General features: G+C 52.0%; 1 protein-coding gene across 1 annotated transcript; it reads left to right on the top strand.

Annotated features, from left to right (window-relative positions):
• The first annotated feature begins 19,720 nt into the window (after positions 1-19,720).
• LOC131212622 (microsomal glutathione S-transferase 1-like) lies at positions 19,721-20,365 on the top strand. The gene is made up of 3 exons (XM_058206556.1): positions 19,721-19,868; positions 19,938-20,014; positions 20,080-20,365. The coding sequence occupies exons 1-3, from the start codon at positions 19,740-19,742 to the stop codon at positions 20,324-20,326; spliced, it is 453 nt and encodes a 150-aa protein (XP_058062539.1). The 5' UTR covers positions 19,721-19,739; the 3' UTR covers positions 20,327-20,365.
• Positions 20,366-20,679: the final 314 nt, after the last annotated feature.

The raw sequence follows: 20,679 nt of genomic DNA, 5'->3' as shown, positions 1-20,679 counted from the left end.
GTGTGTTTGTGTGTGTGTGGAATACTAGCTAAAGGACCAACTTCAAACGCGGCGTAGCGCTCTCTAGGGCTGTGGCCAGCCCGAGGATCAACCGCATAGCGTGCGAATCCTTTTTCCCACTTTTTTGCTGGTGGTAATTTTGCTGGCTTCACGGAAATGGCGGACGGGAAGCGCTCCTCGGAGTCCGGCCCGGAGCCGGGAATGAATAAAACATCGGGTGGCCGCAACGCTCGGCCACAGTCCGTTGGTTCGCGAAGATTAAATGAAGACAACGTCATCGCGTCGTCCTTCCCGGTGGTCGTCGTCGGCTAGTAGCGTCAGCGGAAAAATCAAGAACGACCGACTGGTCCTCCGGGGTCCTTTGCGTGTGTCACCCGGTGACAGATGGCTCTAAAAGTGGAGGCGACTGCGGACGGCGACGGTTGTCCAAGCGATGAGAATGCGGTCCAGCTCCAGCTCACGGAAGCCGGACTAGAAACTAACGGACTTTTGAAGTGGATTTCAATTAACCCCCGGGCTTACGGGGTTTTTTGGGCTGGGCCGGAACCAGGACAACCATACGTCATCCGCAGCCAGCGACCCGGGAACGGTGAGTTTGTTCTACTGAAAGTTTATCATACCTTCTATTTCTTCGAATTTTGCATTCGGCGAAGCAACGACTCGTTACCAGCGGCATGTAGATTATCATATTTTTGGGTCTCAACATACACCGACCGCTACATAACAGCATAAAGCGTGATCCGCACGACGGTGTTTAAAGCATCAAACACGGATCTGAAATGTTCACACCGGCTTAAAGGGCCATAAACTTGGCGAAACGATGGTAAAGAACTCGATGGAGTCATCTGATCCGATCCCTGCCCCCACAAGCCGTCCCGGGAGGATGCAGATGGACCCCCGCCCCCTCCCCCCTCCCACACACACATATACTTTTTCGTTTGTCGTTTTTATTTCACACGCATGGCACACAAAATGGCCAGCGTCCGTCCTGGGGGAGGTTCGGTTTCGGGGGACATTTTACAAAATGGCTCAAAATCGGACCATGGCCGCGCCCGGAGCGCCACTGATTTACTGCCAATAAAACGGCCGGCTTTATGTCGATCTGCTTGACCCCGCCAGGACAACCGTGGACGTGGCTCTCAATTCTTCCGTTTTTTTTGCTGGGTGTTTGGTGTTCTTTGCCCGGGGCAAGATGCCTATCGATCGATTCGGGCGACTCGGTGGACGGTTCTCGGTCGCCATTAATCAACGATTTAGGGCGGGTCCCAGGATCGCCACGGCACACATTACTTATGGGATTTTAAAAGCAGATGTTTGCTACATTTGATGCCCGACCTCCAAGCGGGACCGGATGGCATTATCCGGGGTCCAGCTTTTTATGTCTCCTTCAACCCGAATCGTGCTCAGCGTTTCAACACCAATAAAGGGCCTGTGGGATGCCATTTTAAATATGCGGCCGTAGATGAGCCCACCATTTCGATGGTGACCACGGTGTGGCCACATAAATATCGCTTCGGCCCTACGTGACTACGCTGTCTAATTCAATCATCATAAGTTCATCGCTCCTCATTCCGCAAAGTGGGAGCGCAGTCTGGGAAAGTTTTCGCATTACATTTTCCCCTGCGGGCACAGCGCGCCGTTCGAGGCGGTGCCACCGTGCCAGGAGGGCACACAAGCGGATGGGGAGCCACGGCCAACCGAACCGAGCACTCCCTCTATTACATCGCAATTTGTTTGTTATTCGTTTCCCATAATCAAGTTCGCTGTTGGGGCGCCCCACCCGGGAACGTCCTGATCGATCCGTTCTGCTGGCGCTGGCGAAAGTTCTACTCGGGCCACCAAGAACAATCGGTAGCACTTTGATCCGATACATATTGGATTCCGTTCGCTCGTTCGTTTGCCGATCCGGCGAAACGCCTTGGCCTATCGGCCGCAAATCGGCGCCGAAAATGGGCGATTGATTGGGTGCCCTCTCTAAGTAGGTCCTCGTAGGCCCAGGCAGACCGACAAGAGCATCCCTTTTTGGGAAAGGGTCGACGCCTAAGCTGGGCCAAAAAATATGCTACGCTGGACCGATGATTGATTAAGCTCCACCACTTTAGCCTCTCGCGCGGGTCTAATCATAATTTTCCGGCGAAGTTAGGACCCAGAACGTGGAGCCGCGAGAGATGCACCAAAAGATGGGATGACCCTTTTGGGGGGCCCTTGGCAAAAGTTTCAAGGATCACCGGTGCTTCGCAAATCAAACGCCAAAAACCGACGCTTTCCGGGAAGTGTTTCCCTTTTTTTGGTTCGCTCGCTCAAAAGATAATGCCGTTCGAGGAAATTTACCCCGAAACAGACCGGGCCACGTGTATGTGGGTGTGCGTAGGAGTAGCTTGCATAGCAACCGAACAGTAGATCCTTTCGGGAAGGGAGCGTCCGAAACAGGGACAAATCACCGGGCGTCGGTGGATGGTATGCAGAATCCGTGCCATAAATCATCTTCCACAATAGTTTCCACACTGAAGCAGACACCGGAGCATCGGCCCAGCCCGTCGGCCCCATTCCGTTCCGTCCGGCTTGTGGCACATTGGGCATTCAATAGTTGGGCAACCGGTACGAAGAAGGGACACGAAGCTCCCGGAGGCTCCCGGAAACCTGGCGGACGAGAACCGTTCGTCAGTCCGTAGGCCCGTGGTAGCGCCAAATCATTCCCATCAACCGTCCACCCCGTTCACTGACCACCCCCCCGATCAACGAACCCGCGAAACCACCAGCTCCCCCAAAAAAGGGACAAGGAAACTCGATCCCGTTCGCAAATAATTGATGCCTGGCACGTACTGCCCCGCGAGCGGCGGAGATTATTGTCATTCTTTGCCGCTTTCCAGCCGCCCGTGAATAGGCACTGACTTTTCCTTCTCATCACCTCAACGGAGCAGCTAGTGAGCATCCCGGGCAGAGCCGGGCCGAGAGTGAGATCCTGTTGCTCCGCTTTCGGGTGCCGACCGGTTCGAGTCTAATGGCACGGACTCGCCCGCTGGTAGCCAAACTGCAGCATCATTTATTCGCGTCAGGATAATGAGAAGGAACAGCGATTCGACATTCGTTACACGCGAACCGCTTCCCCGATATTAATGGTACATTACGGGTAGTTTTCGGTCCGTTTTCCGGCCCAGTTCCGACGAGCCGACGGGTGAAGAAAAATCTCGACCGGTGAGAAGTCAGGCACCCGGGCATTTATTGTTCCGGTGTATTCAGTGATTTTGCTACACGGTGTCGTTGCCATCCACGGCACAGGACTTTACTCGTTCGCCATTGTCATGGTGGTTGTTAAAATTAGGTGTATGCGAATCGAAGCGATGCCAGAAAATCGAAACTAGACAGCTACATCAACTGCAGCTAAACGACAACCTCGACCGTCATTATTTTACGTTCAATTCAGATAAAAAGAAGTTGATGTTAAAAATATAATTTCGTTGTACTTGCATGCAGCTTTATGTATTTTGTATTTTTCGTAAACATACCGCTGAAAAAGCACAAACAAGAGAGCGTATCAAGTCTTTCGCTTCACTGAACTTCCAAATAGACGGCTCACTCCAAAGACGGCTCGTGAATAGGATATTAATTGCTCAAAAACATGTTTCAATTTAACTTTAGCTTGCTCTCTCCCTCTCTCTCTCTCTTTCTCTCTGACTCTGTGTGGTTTCCTAGAACGGAATGCTCCATCAGTAGAACCGCCATAAAAAACATACTAATGGTTCCTTCCGGTCGCAATTTTATCCCTCACTTGTGCCGGTGCCCGGTGATGGCACGATTAGGGAACGGATGGTTTGGGTCCCTAGCTCCTCCGACCACCACCACCACCACCACCAGCAAGACGGGGGGCTAATAATTGCCTCAGCTTATCGTCGACGCATTCCGGCCATTGCCGAAATTGGTCACGTACGGTTCGTCTTCATCCGGCCGAATCCTTGGCCACGGTGCCAAACGGAGCTGCGAGAAACGATTCCGAGCTACTGGCTACACCGTCCGCCGGATGATGGCAACGGTAGATGAAGGAATGGCACACGTGACACAGTTCGTGAAGATAATTTTAAAAGGTTACGGGAAAGGAAAGTATTAAGAAGAGCGTGAGCGTGGCCTAGAGAGAAAGAGAGAGCGAGAGGGACGGATAATACAAGGAGTGTGCGCCCGAAGTAACACATCATGTGAAGGGATCGTTTTCTCATTACCGTTAAGCAGGTTTTCCCGGGCCCTTGCGCGAACCGTTTATTTTCTCCACAAACAGCGAGCGACGGGCGCCCGTGCCGAGGACGAACGTTTCCCGGAAGTTATAATTCGTTGTTTGTAGAAAAAGCAACCGGAACATCCCGAGCGCGGTGGTGGATCAGTCCTCTTGCTCGTCTGAGGCCGACGACGACGACGACGTAATCTCGCTGCTGCACCGTGCACGTGGCCGTCACGCTGCACGACACGACACGAACAGCATCCACACGGACTGCACCGGGTCCGATAGTGGCATTGTTGTGCGGTGCACTCCTCGAGCCCGAACTTCACCGCTTCGCGAGTTGAAGCGTAACGTTTCAATCCCGGCCATCGCTCACTGGAAGACATTCGAAATGAATCCTTCCCTATCGTTCTCTCTCTCTCTCTCCAGCGCGCTCTTCGAGGCCGGGAGCGAGAGCAAATATTTTAACCTCGTGAGCAAACTTTGATATGATTTATGCATCCCGTGTTCGGTCGCCCCGTAAGTCGAAACGCAACACGAGAAACACGCTTTCAATCAACAGGATGCCACCCGGCCGACGGTGTGGCCTCGGCTTCGTGTCCTTCGCTCACTCGAGCCCCGGTGGCACCTCGCTTCGGGGTGGCACATAATTTATGGAGCAGGCTTGCCTGGCCCGCCCGTGGGTCTTGGTGCTCTTCTGTCGCACTTTTTGGCTCGAAAACTTTCGCCCGTGCCCGAGTTTGAATAGCAACTAATCCATTCCAATTTAGCACGGCACCTCCGATCATTGGGAAAGGGTGGCCGCTCGGTGGCGAAAGTTGCCGGCTGCAGCGCTGCAAAGTTGCTGGCTGCAGTCGCGCGGAGCTCCTAAGGATCGCTGATTAAACCGATCTTACCGGGTACCGGGCGTGATTGGCAGGGCGCTTAACTGCTTCAACAGGGTTTGGCTTGGGCAGAAATTGGCAAACTTCACAATCTTCGCGGTGGGTCGGGTCTAATCTCAATCTGCCGCGGGACGGCTTTCAGTTTAATCGCGAAAAAGGGGTGACACCGTGAAGGGGAAAAGTTTCCCGGAAGCCGAGATTTATCTGTAGTTTGTGCTACTTTCGGTGGAGCATCTTCCGGTCTAATCCGATGCCTTTCGGGCCGAAATCGGATCTAAATTGGATCTCAATCCGCGGTCCCCACCCCGGAAAGACGGTGACAGCGATCAGTCCCCTGTCAAGCGGTTGCCTTGTGCTGCGTCGCATTATCGTAGAGGATGCCCCGGTTGCCTCATCAATTTTATTTCACGGATATTCATCTTAATTATGTGCGCCATATGAACCGTGTCGGTGAGCTCGCGAATACCCTCGAATTGACAAAGTTCGTTAGAAGGCGGCCGCGGAAGCCTTGGCATGGTACTCAGAAGTGAACGCGAAAAAGCGAAACTTATGACCCCTTTTTATCCACCGAACCCCCAGCGCAAACAAGCGGTGGCGGCGGCGGCGGCGGCGTGTGCGAGCGAACAAAGGAAAGTCAATCAGCGCGTCAGCGGCGGGCGGGTGACCGAATTTTCCAGTCGGAAACTTTCACCATGCCAACTGCGAGCCGAGGGGGCCCGGCTTCCGGAACATCCACTTGTACGTGAATAATGATCATTCTGGCGCAAAGGTACCGAAAATGGCAAGAGAAAAAAAAACACGATAAAAAGGTTTGCCGGAGACACGGCCGATGACGCAATGGATACTTGTGGGGTGGGGGCAGGACCCGGTTGCCAGGGTGTCGTGTAAAAATTCACACATCACTCCTCGTTCGTGCCCCGGCGAGAGGAAAATAGAAACCCCGGGCTTTCCCTACGCGTAGAGCGCGCTCGAAACGCCAATTGAACGTCAATGGGGGTTGATGTCCTTTTTTTCGCTCGCCTTCTTTTATTATGTGCTTGTGTCGTTATGCAGCAGCATTACCCACCAACCTGGCTGGGCCAGTATCAACAGCGACCTTCGCCACTTGCGGCACTTGATTTTCTATTTTCCCAGCCACCCAGCCAGCCGATCCCCGGCTACGAATAATGGGTCGAGTTTTGCAACCAGCAAAAGATAAGACATGACGCACCGGTTTTCGGTGTATCCTTCGGCCAGATAAACGTCGAGGACGGAACGTATAACGCGCTGACGGTGGCCCTTTGATGGGCGCGACGTTCGTGCGCGCTAATGCCCTTTCGAGGGTCCTGTCAGGGCCCGCTTTTTTGTGCATTGTAACGGCCTTCGAAAGCGTTCGATTTTCTTCGACTCACTTCACTGTGGGAAGGACAAATAGGGGCGACCATCGTGGCGCGTCGTGGCGCCCTAGATGAAAGTTAAGACCATGCCCAGCATTTACTGATTCATCACCAAGGCACCGAGCCTAGGCTGTTTAACGTACCCCGGATGTGTGTTTGACTTTCTTGATAGACTTCCGCCAAAATTCGTAAGGATTCCTAGAGAATCTTTTTTCTAAAATATTCAATGAAATATTTGATGAGTTTCTCGTATGCAATGCAAGTGAATAATGTTTGACACTTGTGTCAGTTCTTTGCAATAATCAAGACACTTTTAAGAGCTTCAATGAAACTGAATTTCACTCATTCCTTCTACTGAGTTCTAATTGCAAACCATTAAAGACCCACAAAGCTGGCGGCCACACTGCAACATAAGCAGCAGTAATCATGCTAATAGGCAGCTAGTGGTCATCCTCAGCATAGTTACCTTGTAATTCTACACATTTTCCCCAGTGGTGCTCCCATTTCTGTAACCCATTCAAATAGTGCTCGGAAAGGTAGTACTTTTTCTCTTCAAACTAATTGTCCTCCGATTCCTGCGACTCCAATTTTCAAATTAGGGAACAAAGTGAAGTCCCTTTGAGCTAGGAAGTTCAGACCGTAATTGCTGGATTTGTTATCACCATTTGATGAACTTTGGCGCTGTTTTCGCCGGAAGTTGCAGTATTTGGACGTCGCGAACGTTCATCGTTTTGTAAGCTCTTACGGCAACTGCCTAAATTGAGTTGCCCAAAAATTTTCAGTGGTAAATTATGGGAGAGAGTCCCCGTACACAGATACCAACACATCTTTGATGCTCGATTTTGGTTACTTTCACCAAAACGCTGACATCAAAACTGGCCATCCAAACTGGCTGTTGGCCATCCAAAAGTTTTGGTGAGTCAATCAGCAGCTTGACAACCAAATTCATTAGCTTTCATTTACTAGGCCTCTACATGTTGTCCTCCAAGGTTCAGGTGATCAGACTTTTGTACAGAATGTTGAAGCTTAAGACACGGTCCCGATGAGCATCTGAATAGGTAATGTTTGAACGATGCGAGTACAGCCTCCCAGTACTTGGGCATGATTGAAAGTGATTTCCCGAAATCACACACGTGTTTGCCGCATGTCACCGACATTCCAACGTACTCCGTACCGACGGTGCCGAGCAAACGAGCCTTTTAACCGCCTTTAAACTTTAAAACACAACCCGCTGTTACCGCGAATCCAACGTCACAGACATCACCAGCGCTCCGTCTGCCGTGCGACATGTGACAGTTGAACAAACATTCAATTATAATTTCGCCCCCCCTTGCGAAACTCAAACTCCGGCCCGGGTGGCCGGGTCGTGCTAATGCATATTCACGAAGCTCTTTCCACTTCCGAGAAACTTTCGCCCCCCCCATCCGGTGTGCCGCGAGGTCGCGCGTCGTCGTCCGCTTCCCATAATGTCAAACATGATTTCTGCTCACCAAACGGCGCCAAATTATTCTTCCATGTTTTGATTGAGTTTGTGGAAAGTGAAGTTTTTGTCGCCGATTTTCCGGCCCCTTGGTCGAGTGTGCGAGAATTGGCGAGAATGGGCGTCGCCCAACAGAAGGAAGAAAAACAAACCCGAACAAACCGTGGGGGAGTGCGTTGTAAAACGCTACCGGAACCGCTACGATCCCACGGTGGAGTAAAATAAAACGCCTTTTGCGAAACTCCAGCTCCGACTTGCGAGTGGAGTTCGGGAAAACTTTTCACATATTCCGCCACCGCCGCGTGGAACTCGTGCCCCGCCCGTCGGTTGAGCTTAAACCGGGGCTCGGCATTCCGGGCATCGTTACAAGGTTCCTCTTCGCTGGCAACAGAACACGCGAACCGAAGAAAAACGGGGGACGCCGTGGCCCGTTCTTGACTTTTATTTCCAAGCACGTCACTGCCAGCGACGGCTCGCCGTCGTCTGCTCGACATTCATTAAATTGTTGCTGGTTTCGGCTTGCGCCAGAGATTAGAATAAAATGCTCCCACCCATGATCAGCCCACCCGAGGGGGCTGAGGGCCGGTTTCCCGACGAATAGGCCGACGGGCGGTGACACATAATCGGTCGGGGCATTCCGTTGCCAACGGGGAACGAGGAACTTTTCTTCCAATCGTAGTTACGCCTCTCAACCGATGGCCCAAAATCTGCGCCCAGCTTCACCGCAGGAATCTTTCGTATTCATCTTTCATCTTCCGCCTTGGTGGGATGGAACAGGCTGGAAATCTAATTGAGCAGTTTTTTCGTGCAGCACAGTCTCGGGGGCAATGTAATTTTTACGGAGTTTTCGGCGAATTCGGCACCGGGACATGAGCAGCATTTAAATTCATCAGCGTAATGTGTTGCTCTGGGGAAAATGCCACCCGGTGCCCCGACGTATGAGGTGGTCCCGACGGTGCGAGGATGTGAATTTTTGGGGTTGAATTTTGGGGGATCGACGTTCACCTTCAGGGGCGGGCGACAAATTATTTTTGAGTTCCCATTTGCATACCTCGAGGCCGCTCCCCGGAATGATTGTTAGATGTGTCGTAGAACCGCTCGTAAGCTCGTCGGGCTAATCTCTCCTTCTTTTGCGCTTTATTTTCAGGTCCTTTGAACCACCGGAACCGCACTGAGCAGCCAAGCCGGCTCACAAATGGCCTTCACTCGCACGCAGAACAATAAAACACACAATTTTGCCACACGGAACCCGCACCGGAACAGGTCCTTGCCAGGGTCCGGCTCACCAGCAGTCGGTGGTTTTAATTTATGCGTGTTATCCGACCACTCCGACGGCCGAAAACAAACAGCCCGACGAGTACAAAAAACAACCAACCTTTTTATTTCCATTATGCTGTTATGTTTTTGTTTTCACCGTTAAAGTGTTGGCGTCGCTGATTATGTGTTTCACCTGAAGTCCCTCGCCGCACTCCCTCAAAAAGGACCCCCAAAACGGAGACCCCGGACGTGCAGAAAGCCTACGGTCTGCTTCTGGTGTGGCTCACAAAGCTCGGCCAAAGGGCGAGAGCGACAGCGACCGTCAGCTCGCCCCGGGCGTGTCGGCCGCAAAGGATCAAACCCGCGTGTGTGATCTGTGAAGTGGTTCCAGCGTGGCCAGGACACCACTTTCGCAGGTGATCGCCGGAAGTCGGCAAGTGCGAAGCGAAGCGGAACAACAACTTCATGATGCGCAAAGGCGCAACGCAACAAGCAACGGTGGTGCTGCTGGCCCCCCTTCTAATCGGTCGCTCTAGCGTCGGGCTCCGGTAAAGCCGACCGCCCGACAGCCGGTCAGGACCTTACGGGTCTGACAGACCCGTCTGTGTGTAGTTTCCTTCCTTTTGTGGTTTCTTTCTTCCTTTCTTTTTTTCGCTTTTCTTTCTCGATGAGCGAAACATAAAACTTCAAGCCCGAGCCCTTCAGCCTTCAGTGCCTCGACCCGTTCGGGCCTTAGGTGTATAGAGGGTTTTCAGGGTGCTCTCGCACGTTGGGACCGTTTTTCCCACCGCTGTCGGTGCCAAGTGGCGTTTCGTTTCACAGATTTCCGCTAGTTTTCCTCAGTTTCCGGCCGTCCCACGTCAGTTCTTCACGTCGCCAACACTGGCACCAGCTTAACGAATGCTCTCTTTCGTGTGGCTCGTCAAAACAGGATTCACCGGCGATAGGCGGTTCTCGGACGTGCGCAAGCGGCGTGCTGCTGCACCCATTCGTGGCCAGTGCATCGTGACTAACGAGTGAGAAAAGAAATTAAACGCCCGAGCCCCACCCGGGTTCGTCTGAGTGTTTGAGTGTGTGCGTGGTGTGGTGTGCAGAAAGTTGCTGCGGCTGCCGGCCATCCTTCCAACCGGACCGATGGGCCCACTTCCGAGCGTAATGGATTTACGGCTTCCCATCTTGTGGTTGCTGCTGGCAGCAGGTACGTGCTTGATGCTTGGGTTCCCTTCAAATCCAGCGGCCCCTTTACGGTGCCGTTCGGGTTTTTCCTCGATTTTCCCGCCCCACGAAACACAAATGGAAATTTCATTCCTGCTCCGCGCTGCCATCTGCTGTATTAACAATGTTGCACAATCGGTGCTTGGAGTTTTCGAAGGCTTCCGCCTGGCGCAAGGAAGTGCCACAAAGGACAAAGAAAGTTATAAGTCCAGCCACGCCGGTCCTGTACCGGTGGAAGTTATGTTTGAAAGTTTGAACAGGTATTTGAGATTAAGCCGAGGGTCGGCACAACAAACCTGGGGTGAACTGCTAATGATACCCTTTACGACGCTCGATGAGCCCCAAAGACCTGCCCTGGGAATCGTGCAAAGAAAACGAGTTAAGGTCCTGGTTACGTGTAAACGTCTTAATTCCATCGCCCGGGTTGCGTTATCACCCAAATCGAGCTCTAACGATCGTTCCGTAGTAGCACCGAACAGTCGAGGTGGCTCCTTCCGGTGGCCAGGACGGGTCTGCTGCATTACGGTACGGTGGCCACGCGAGTGCAACAATTGCACACGTCAGGTGTGAGAACATCGCTCCCTAATTGCTTCGAGATTGTATCGAGACACGGCACGGCTGACCTTTCGGTTGCATCTTCACCGAACACCCAGTCTTTCTATCTCTCCCAACACCCTTCTGTGGCCTTGATTGCTGGGCGAGAATGCGCCAGCAAACCGATTCAGGACGATTACATTGCCGTAAACTTATTGCCCCGCGTCACGAAACACGGTGGCTGGACCTCCTGGAGCGTGCCTTACCGTGTTCCACTCAACTGAAAACGATAACACATTATGCACTACACTGTGCGATGCACATCGAGAGGTGCCTTTAAGGAACAGCATCGCAGCCGTCTGACCGGCCACTCGAGACCCGAACCGTTAGATTAAAGAATTTAATCAACCTCATCAACCTTACCGAAATGGGACCATTAGTTCCAAGCACCGCGTTGGCGTCCCCTGAAGAAACCAGGACCCAGCCGGCAGTATCGGTGCAGCACCGAGCACCGTTAGTTTTAATTTCTCTGATACGCCGTGTAATTAACAATCTGTGCAGGTTGTTAGCCATTGCTGTATTCGCTGCCACCGCACCGCACCGCCACGGACCTTTCACGGACGTATCGACGGGCGCATTTGAGGCGCCATCAAAAGGCGCTGAATGAACTCGCCAAAAGCCCGGCCCAAGCAGATTTCCGACCACGGGTTGAAGGAAGAAGAAAACAAGAGCACCGGGAATCCTCCGCAAAACCGCACCCACTGCACCTGGTACCCGGTGTCCGGTGACTTGGAAACCGCAGGGCACACATTCTCCAAACGCCAGCCGGTGCGCTGCTGCACAGAGCGGACACGCTTGCCGTTGGGTTCCGGTAAATGATGCCACAAAACCACCCACAAAAGATCAACTAACCGGCGGCGGGACGGGACGGGACGGGAAGGAGCACGTTTCTTGGGGCGGCCCTTTGGTTATGTCGGTGAAAGCTTCTTTCATCCTCGCAAAGGATGAGGCAGTGCAAAAAATCGGGGCGAGAGCGCTACGCCATCGTGTCCAAAGTGTGGTTGGATGGTGCTTGACGATGGCGAAATGGGTTTCGTTTAACATCATGCTCGTTCACCGTACAGGCGCAGGCCGTAGTGTCCGGATGGTGACTGTTTTCCCACCCGCAAAAAGCAACACCTGTCCACGAGAAAAAACCTACTTTTTTCACGCGTAAAATGATCGTTTATTGAATAAGTTCAACCACCGTTTGAATAAATAAGGGAAAACTTCATTAAAATCAACAGTGGCAACCAAGTGGTTGGCGGTTACAGTGGCCCACCCAGCCACGTTTCAAACCTGGCAACAGCAAACAGATGGTGGGCCGGGAAACCCGATCCGGTTGCCGTTCGCTTCGCCGGTAGATAAATTGCGTATGCCAACAAATTAAAGTATTCCCCACCGGGCGGGCGGGCCGAGGTGCGAATGACGCTGGCGCTATGCTGGCAATGCCCGGTGTCCGAGTTTCCCCTCCCCGAGATGTAGAGCGAACTCGAGCCCTAAGCCGTGCATTTAATTGAAGAAACCTTGCGCAGGACTCGGCAACGGCTCGGTCAACTTCGAGGTGTAAGGTTTCGGGGAGCGAGCGGAACCACCGAAGTGGAAATTTAAATTTCGCTTCCTGCCCGGGTTGAAGTCCCGTTACTTTGTTTCCATTGGTTTCATGATTTAACAACAGAGGCGCTGTGTTGGTGAACGTGACACTTTGTGCACCTCGGAACTCAGTTTCCATTCCGAAGCGGTTCATTGGAAAAGGGCCGAAGGAGTGAAAATAAGAGAAACGATTTTCAAACCACGATGAAGTAAAATGCTGACGGGAATGGCAAACGTAAAGAATTGGAAATTGATCAGTTAGTAAAACGTGATAAGTTTAATCATAGCATGGAGTAATTGTAGCGATTGATTCACTAATTTGATTAATCTGAATTCATTTTCTAGTGCGTCTTACTTTGAATCTAAACTGTTTACAGTTCACGAATCATATCCTGATAATAGAACGTATTCGTAGGCTTAGTAGTTCCACCTCTGTTTTAATTGTCAATTTAAAAAAAGGGCTAAAGTGCCCTAAGTATCTTTTCACATCGTAATGCAGTGTAGTATATGTGAGCTTCAAGCGTCTTTGATCGAAGTGGACTCTTAATTATTTCACTGACCAGTGGTATCCCAGAGAGCCCTAAGGCATTCCTTGACAAGAAAACTAAATGGGGTGTGTTGCCTTGAAGGTCCTGGAGCAGCACGCTAGTTAGGCCGATGAGTTGATTACGATGAGTGGGCCAAGCTTCATAATTTGCAGACAGCGCAATTCGAGTGATGAATAGATTACAGTGTGGCGTTATGAATTTGAAATTGTGTAGCCTCTCCACGATACACTGCACTCAAGAACTCGACGGTGGACTGAGATTTTTCCACCCTAATCGGCTCATTAGCACGTCCTTACCGATCTGCTCCGGTCACTCTGGTCTTCTGGTTCGTATTTGCTCTCTCTCTCTCCCTCTGTCTCTCTCTGTACCGTTGGGAGCCGATTTTGCCTTTTCCTACAGACGCAACGGCACGGCCAAGCGATGCGAGGGCACTCGACGCGAACACAGCATCTTGTTCCGCGGGACTTGCGCTCGCCTTTGAAGATGCCTGAGTTTGCCTTAAAACATTATCTTTGAACGAAGTTCAACTTGCCTTTCCTTGCTTCGGACGCCTCCCACGAGGCGCCCGTTAATGGAATTTACACCATCAAAGGAAGGAAGGACGAAAAAAATTCAATTTGCTCGTGTCTTCCACCATTTCCGTCCCTGGTTCTGGGCCCCGGGGGTAGGGACGCACCGGATCGTCCGGATGGCGTTTTTTTGTTCCCGGTTCCCGGAGAACGTCGGAGAAGGGTCCTGCCAGCAGCGGCTGTGTGCCGGACACTCGATCGCCGTCGGTCAAGGATCCGTGTGATCTGTGATGGACAGGATTAGATTGAGTGGCTCGCTGGGGTTTCTGCCGTCGGTTCAATTTAAACTCGACCACTCTCGAGACACCGACGACCGACGGGATCGCGTAACGGAGTTTTCTGTTTTGCATAACCGCTAGAGCCCGGCGGCTTAATCGCTAATTGAAAACCGTGAATCTGCCACGGTTCTGTGCCGGCTGCCAGACGAAAGTTTTCTTTTTCGAGCACAAAAAACCACGATAATTACTTTAAACTATCTCAACGATGGGCCGCGGTTTCCGACTGCATGAAGAAAATTGTGCCCTCGAATGGGGACGCCTCGTAGAAGTTTACTAATTTCTTCATTCGCTGGCCCGGGAAAGCGCAGTGTTCCCCGTGAAGCGAAGTGGACCGAAGGACCGATTTCCCTCGCCACGCAAACAAATGGTTGTTGCAACGGGTCTGAGAAAACACGCCCGGCACCGGATCGCGTATCGACGGCAAAGATTGGCAATAAAAGGCGGAACGGCTTCCGGTTCGCCACGCAAAAGCATACTTCCGGTCCGTGCGGGCTGGATAAGCATTGCCGGCATTCCTGCGAGTTCAGTAAATTGGGATTTTCCTTTCCTAATTATACCTTCCCCGCGGACCCGGAATCGGTCTCGGGCCCGTCGACGGTGCCGGAGGCCGTGCGAAATCGGGCGAATGTGTTCGGCCCGTGCCTGGAGCAGTTGGAGCCTGATTTCAGCTGGAATCTCTGGTGGACGGAGAGCATCTTTTTCCTAGTCCATTGTTCTGGTGGCAGGGCCAGCAAACCGAGATTGCTAGAATTATGCGGCTTCACGAGAACGAGCGAGAGCCTAATACGGGACCGTTTCCATTTAGCGCGTTCCGACATGATCTTGAAATGACTCAACAACGCTGCTCTGCGCGGCCGTGGCCTGCGTCATTTTCCAACTTCCGTCCGAAGGGTGCTGCTGCTGCTCACAGAAGGCAGAAACCCATTAGCCCAGCCGATCGTTCCACTATCTCTCTGCTCACGCAACTCTTGCCGCCGGGCGTGTCCGGCGTTGGGCAGGAATTTCGAGTCCCCCACGGGGTGGCCCTGGGCGAGAATAGAAAATGGCACCAATCGACTCTTGATTGCCGTTCAATGTTTACTCATTCATTATCCTCATCATCATCATCATCAGCAGCAGCATGAGATGGAACTTCCCATCTCAGGCCGGTCATCTTCGGGACCGCAGAGCCTGGCTGGCGGGCAGGTTGTCTTCGCTAATGGGTGAATGGCTCGCAGCATGAGACGGCACAAATCCCCGGCGGCATCGCCGCTTATCCTTTTTAAACGGCGACGTAGGCGACGGTGGAGACGCACGCCGCTCGTAGATTAGAATCTTGGCCCGAGATGTACTTCCGGCCCTGGGGGCGCACGGGCGAACGAGCGAAGCAAAATGGCGGCCCTCGCAGCTCGATGACTTTTAATGGCCGTTTTTGATCTGTGCGGGTGCGTTGCGTGCGTTCAGCAACATAATCAGCTCACTTCCGCTGAAGCCGACGGAGGCGGCGCCGTTTGGACCGCAATCTCGGCCGATCTGCACCGGAAATACGTTTCGATCGGTTGGGTGGGGAAGATATTGGGGCGGCATCACTTCTCCGAAGGCACTTCATAAAACACTCGCTCCCTCCCCTTCGACGGCACGCAAATCGGAAATGTCACAACAGGATTCCCGGGACTGCCTCGGAAATGTCTTTATCGGAAGGCCTCCCGAATTCCGGCGACGCTGCCAGTGACGGAAGTTGGCGTGGCGTATGGGGAAGCAATTTAATGATTGATTGATTGGTTTTCTTGTGGCCGCCGTCGGGACGGGCCACGTGTTCACTCGGTGGAGCGAAACGGAAGTGCGTGAAATTTCTTTACCGACGATGGCCACGGAAACCATAACCGAGGTGGTCGGTGGCAGGGTACCGGACACAAATGAAATCGTGTCATCGATTATGTCATCACTGATGGCTGCTGGAGAAATTACTTTTTTGTACCCACGAGTTGCGTATTCAGTGCGGTCAAATAAAGCTTTCTCCAGCTTGAAGTTATCTCGTCGGAACAGATGTGACCGGTGACAAAGTTAACCGAGGCCTAGTTCTGACCAATCGTCGCTGGGAGCCTTTGAGTGATTGCAGAATACAAGGAGGCCCGTTTTGTGGAATGAGTTTCTCCCTACATTTCGATTGCTCATCAAAAGATAACACCATCAGCGCTATGACCACCATTTATGATGCCATTTGGTTTTCATTTACCTTTGGACAGTCGCACAGTACATACTCGCTGTTTTAACGTCATCTTCCTCTTGGATGCGTCTAAGACGGTAATAGTTTCTTCAGATTATAGAATGACCTGTTGGCTGCGAGCACCTTAGCGTGGTGAAGCTCGAGCCACATAGTCCATTTAATCAAGATAGGCCAGGATCTGGTTAGACTTGAAGTAGATAGTTCCCGAAGTTTGCAGAAGCATCGGGGACTCCAGGGTCCAGCTCACCATCTGACTTGTGATGTTTTTAACAAGTATGGTAAGTTTGCCCGGTATTCAGCAACTAGCCATGTCCTTATACAGTTTTACAGGAACATTATTAAAATTTATAGAATATTCACCTTTGATTGATTCGCCGATTCTCTAGCGTAACGTGGGAATCACTCAATGGTTAGCATATTACGCTTGAATTTAGCCAATTTCGTCATGTATTTGACAATGATTCCACTAACGAGACTGTAGCGCAATCGATACTTTCCTTAAGTACCATGTTTTAATAAATGTAATGCGTATTACGGTGTGTCGATTACGTCGAATTGATCGATCGCTCGACAATTATTATTATTGCTTATTATTAAAATAATAAATATTGGGAATTGGTTTTAGTTTTTAGAAGTGCCGCTCATTGACCAAAAACCACAACTGCCGCCCCAATTATGATCAACAAATCAATCACGATTCCCTGAACCTTCAGCATCCGTAAACCGTGACACCAAAATTCACCACAAAATTATAATCCTTCTCCGATAGCGCAAGGCATCTCTGCGGATGTGATCACGCCACGTCAATCGAATACCGCCAGACCTTCCACCGCTCTTCCACCTCCCACATAATCCTCGAGTCAGCCAGCCCACCTTGCCACCGGGAAGGCTCCAAGGACCCGGCCGGGATTCTGATTATTTTCCGTATTAAAAACCAACAAACGTTCGGGAATTATATTTGGGGAAAAAATAACCTCCATTAAAGGCTCAAATAAACTGGCTCACGTTTCAACCGGTCCGGACCGGCCATTTTGCTGGGCCCGCGCGCAGGACGCACCTGCGACTGCACTGACCGGTCCCCTGGCCGGTCCCGAATGAAATAAGGTGACAATTTTGAACCCCCACGGTACGACGATCGGACCGACGGCAAACGGGTGGACCGAGCTAAGGCAAGGTAATGAAATAAAAACACCCACTCAGGACCGGTGGCGACCTTTTAAAACGAGATTATTCTGTCCCAGCCTCCACCCGGGAGAGGGCTCGGAAAGCTCCGTCCGGCGGGCGCGGCGTGGCCACGCAAATTGCCGGTCCGAGAAGTCGCGAGTCGCGGCGGGACCGACAATCTGGACCGAGCTGGTGATAATAACTTTTTCCCTCTAGCTTGCCTCGCTCTCACTCTCTCTTTCTCCCTTGGTGTCCCCAGCACTTATCGTGCCCGCTGTGTTTTTTTTTATTTCGTCCTGGACTATGCTCTCGATTGACCGATTTTTGTATTTCTTTGCTGCCCGCTACACGTGGACTCGCTTCGCGCTTTCCCTATCATCCGGCCGGCGCGCAATACTGTTTGCTCTGGCTTTGTGCTATCTTTTCGGCTTCCATTTTTTATACCACCCGCGCTGCCCCGCCCGGCCACCCATTTCGAGGGGATGGAATTTCAAATTGCACAATTTTAATATTCTGTGGTATCTTATTTTTTCATGCACTCACGACCGCCAGACGGTATGTTTGAGTTTTGGATTAACTTTCACGAGGCGGCCCGGCCCGAACCATGTCCCATCAGCCGCGTCAGACCCCCTGGGCCAGCGTGCCCCATCGTGTCCGGCGAGCGCAACTTTTTGCCGGAATGGTTTGCTTAACGGTCCGACTGTTTTCGGTGTGGTTGGGTAGCGGTGAATATGCTGCAGCATCGCTGCCTTCGCTTCACGGGGCGCATATAATTTGCTGGCCATTTTGTTCCTTTTTAGTTGCCGCTTTTTATACACCCCACCCGGTCGGTTTTATTTTCATCCCCCTCCCCCGAAGGTGGTGTGAGTGAGGCTACTGCAGGCCGCGCTTCCCAGTAGTCGGGGATCTCGAAAGTGGGCAAATGGCATAAATTATGCTGATGTCCACCCACCGTGGGAGCGGACCCTCACCGTGGTCGATGATAAAACCTGAACCCGGTCTCGGGGGCCGCAGTCATAACCGGGCGCCCTGGAAGGTTAACTGCTGTCTCGACAGAAACGTGAAACTCCTCGGGCCACGGGACGGCGTTTGGCGGGCGCAACAAAACATCCATCAGAACAATTCGAAACTGGCTCTCCAAGAGCCACTCCAAAGCAAGGGGCTACCGAGAGCCGACCTTGCCGTCGACAACGACGACGTCACCGCACTCATTCCGATGATGGTGATGGTAATGATGATGATGATGAGCTCTTATGCTGATAGTAGTGGCGACGACGATGACTTCAGTGCAGTGGCAGTGGATTACTGGGTGGCCAGGTTTTCGGGACGGCCACAGAGCCCCGGTGCTGACCACTGCGAAGCTTCGTGGAACTTTTCGGACTCGGAGAAAGTGTAAACAGATGGCCCCGGGAGTAGCGTAACGAGACCGTTGGGAGGCCACTTGAAATATGTTTTCCCACTGAGTGAGCTCGTCGAGAATGGAGCTCCTCTCCTTTCGAGAGGTGTGCTTTTTTGTCGTTGTTGTGGATCGTAAATATGCTCCCGACACCCGGACCCGGCCATTTGGCGGTTACAAGACTGCCGGGTAAATCGTTGGCTTTAGGCTTTTTTATAGAGGGACTCTTTTATGGGGATCGATTGTCTGGAGAAGTATTGGGAATAATCGCCGGGAGAATCATTTGCTTCGTTGTTAATACGTCATCAGAACCTTCAGTAGCAGCGTTCAATTGTGTACATTAAACGTTTCATTAAACGAACTCGGAGGACAATTTTTCCCGTAAGGTGTTCAAGGGCGATTGACCAGTTTCGTTGCCGTTTACTTGGCGATCATGCTTTGTTTATTCCTATTATTTTTAGAGTCATCGCATAGATGATGCTGTCCAGGACATTGACGCCTCGTGCTGGGTACCTTTAAGTTCGGCATACACAACAGATAATAGGGATATGTTAGGCAGATGAAGAAATAGAAAAATTGGGCTTAGCTGTCCAATTCTGAGTAAGGAAAGACGAAATAGCTGTTCGATTACCATCGTCGCAAACATAGGTCTGATTATTTTAATTAAGCTACCTACCACGTCTGAGGGGTTTGCACTTCAACCAACTGGGACCTCGGAGACGACACAAACTATACATTCATTCATGATTGATAGTTATTTTGGGGTCATCACTGTCCAGAGAGTAATGTTGCCCAAAACCAGCATCAACGGACTGCCTCGGTAGGCGCCTCTATTTTCGTGCCCACAATTTTGCCAGTCACCGGTCACTAAGCACTGACGTGATAAGCCCTCCGATAAGACCCACAGTAAACACCGACGTCCGTGCCGGGGACCGGCCCAGCCTTCAGTATTATTTCACCCTTCGCCGTGCGATAAACGAACGAACGATCATGAGCTCGAACTTGTTCGGCCAGGTGGATCCGGCCATCGTGCAGGCCTACGCTTCCTGTGTCGCCATCCTGGGGCTTAAGATGCTCACCATGTCCCTCCTGACCGGGCTGCAGCGTGGCAAAAAGAAGGTGCGTGAAAAAAGGGCCCGTCCGACCGACCGGTGAACCACTGACCCGCATTCCGGCTCGCATTTGCAGGTGTTCTCGAACCCCGAAGACGTTAGGCCGGGCGGCAAAGTTGCGTACAATGATCCGGATGTGGAGCGTGTCCGACGGTATGTAAACTCGGTGGGCTTTAGCTGGCTTTAGGTTTTTTTTCACCGATCCGTCCCGTCCGCAGGGCACATCGGAACGACATGGAAAACATTCTGCCCTTCTTTGCCGTCGGTTTCCTGTACATGTTCACCGGTCCGAGCGTCACGGTGGCCGTCAATCTGTTCCGTCTGGTGGCGGCCGCTCGCGTCGGTCACACCATCTGCCACGCCCTCGTGCCCATCGGCAAGGTCCGTGGACTATGCTTTGGCATCGGGCTGTTCACCACCGTCTACATGGCCGTTCAAGTTTTGTGCAACTTCCGTATGGTGTAGGCAGAATAAAATCGACCCGGGGCCCAGGTTCCGAGGCACCTCACCTCACAAGTCGGGAAGTCTACTTCAAGTGTTGGCCTGGCCGGGCTGCCCTAGCCGGATCGGAAAGAAAAATCATTACTATTCTGCGCGCACACACGTCTAAATCGACTCATAATGGCTGGGAAACGATCAGTTTTCAGTTTTGCCGGCTCCGGCCCGAGAAGGCACGTTCTGGGCCCTCAGGATGCAGCTACCAAAGTGATTCCAGCTCGGCACTCGGAGCGGCCATTACCGTTACGCCAGGCATGGTGTTGCAACCGTTCAGGGGAGCGTAAAGTCCATAGAGGTCCGTCCGAAAAGTCCTGCGCTGC

The sequence above is a fragment of the Anopheles bellator genome, chromosome 2 (assembly GCF_943735745.2).
Source record: "Anopheles bellator chromosome 2, idAnoBellAS_SP24_06.2, whole genome shotgun sequence".
Taxonomy (NCBI): Eukaryota; Metazoa; Arthropoda; class Insecta; order Diptera; family Culicidae; genus Anopheles; species Anopheles bellator.
Note: the sequence above shows the minus strand (reverse complement) of the source record. Positions and strands in the feature narration are given on the sequence as shown.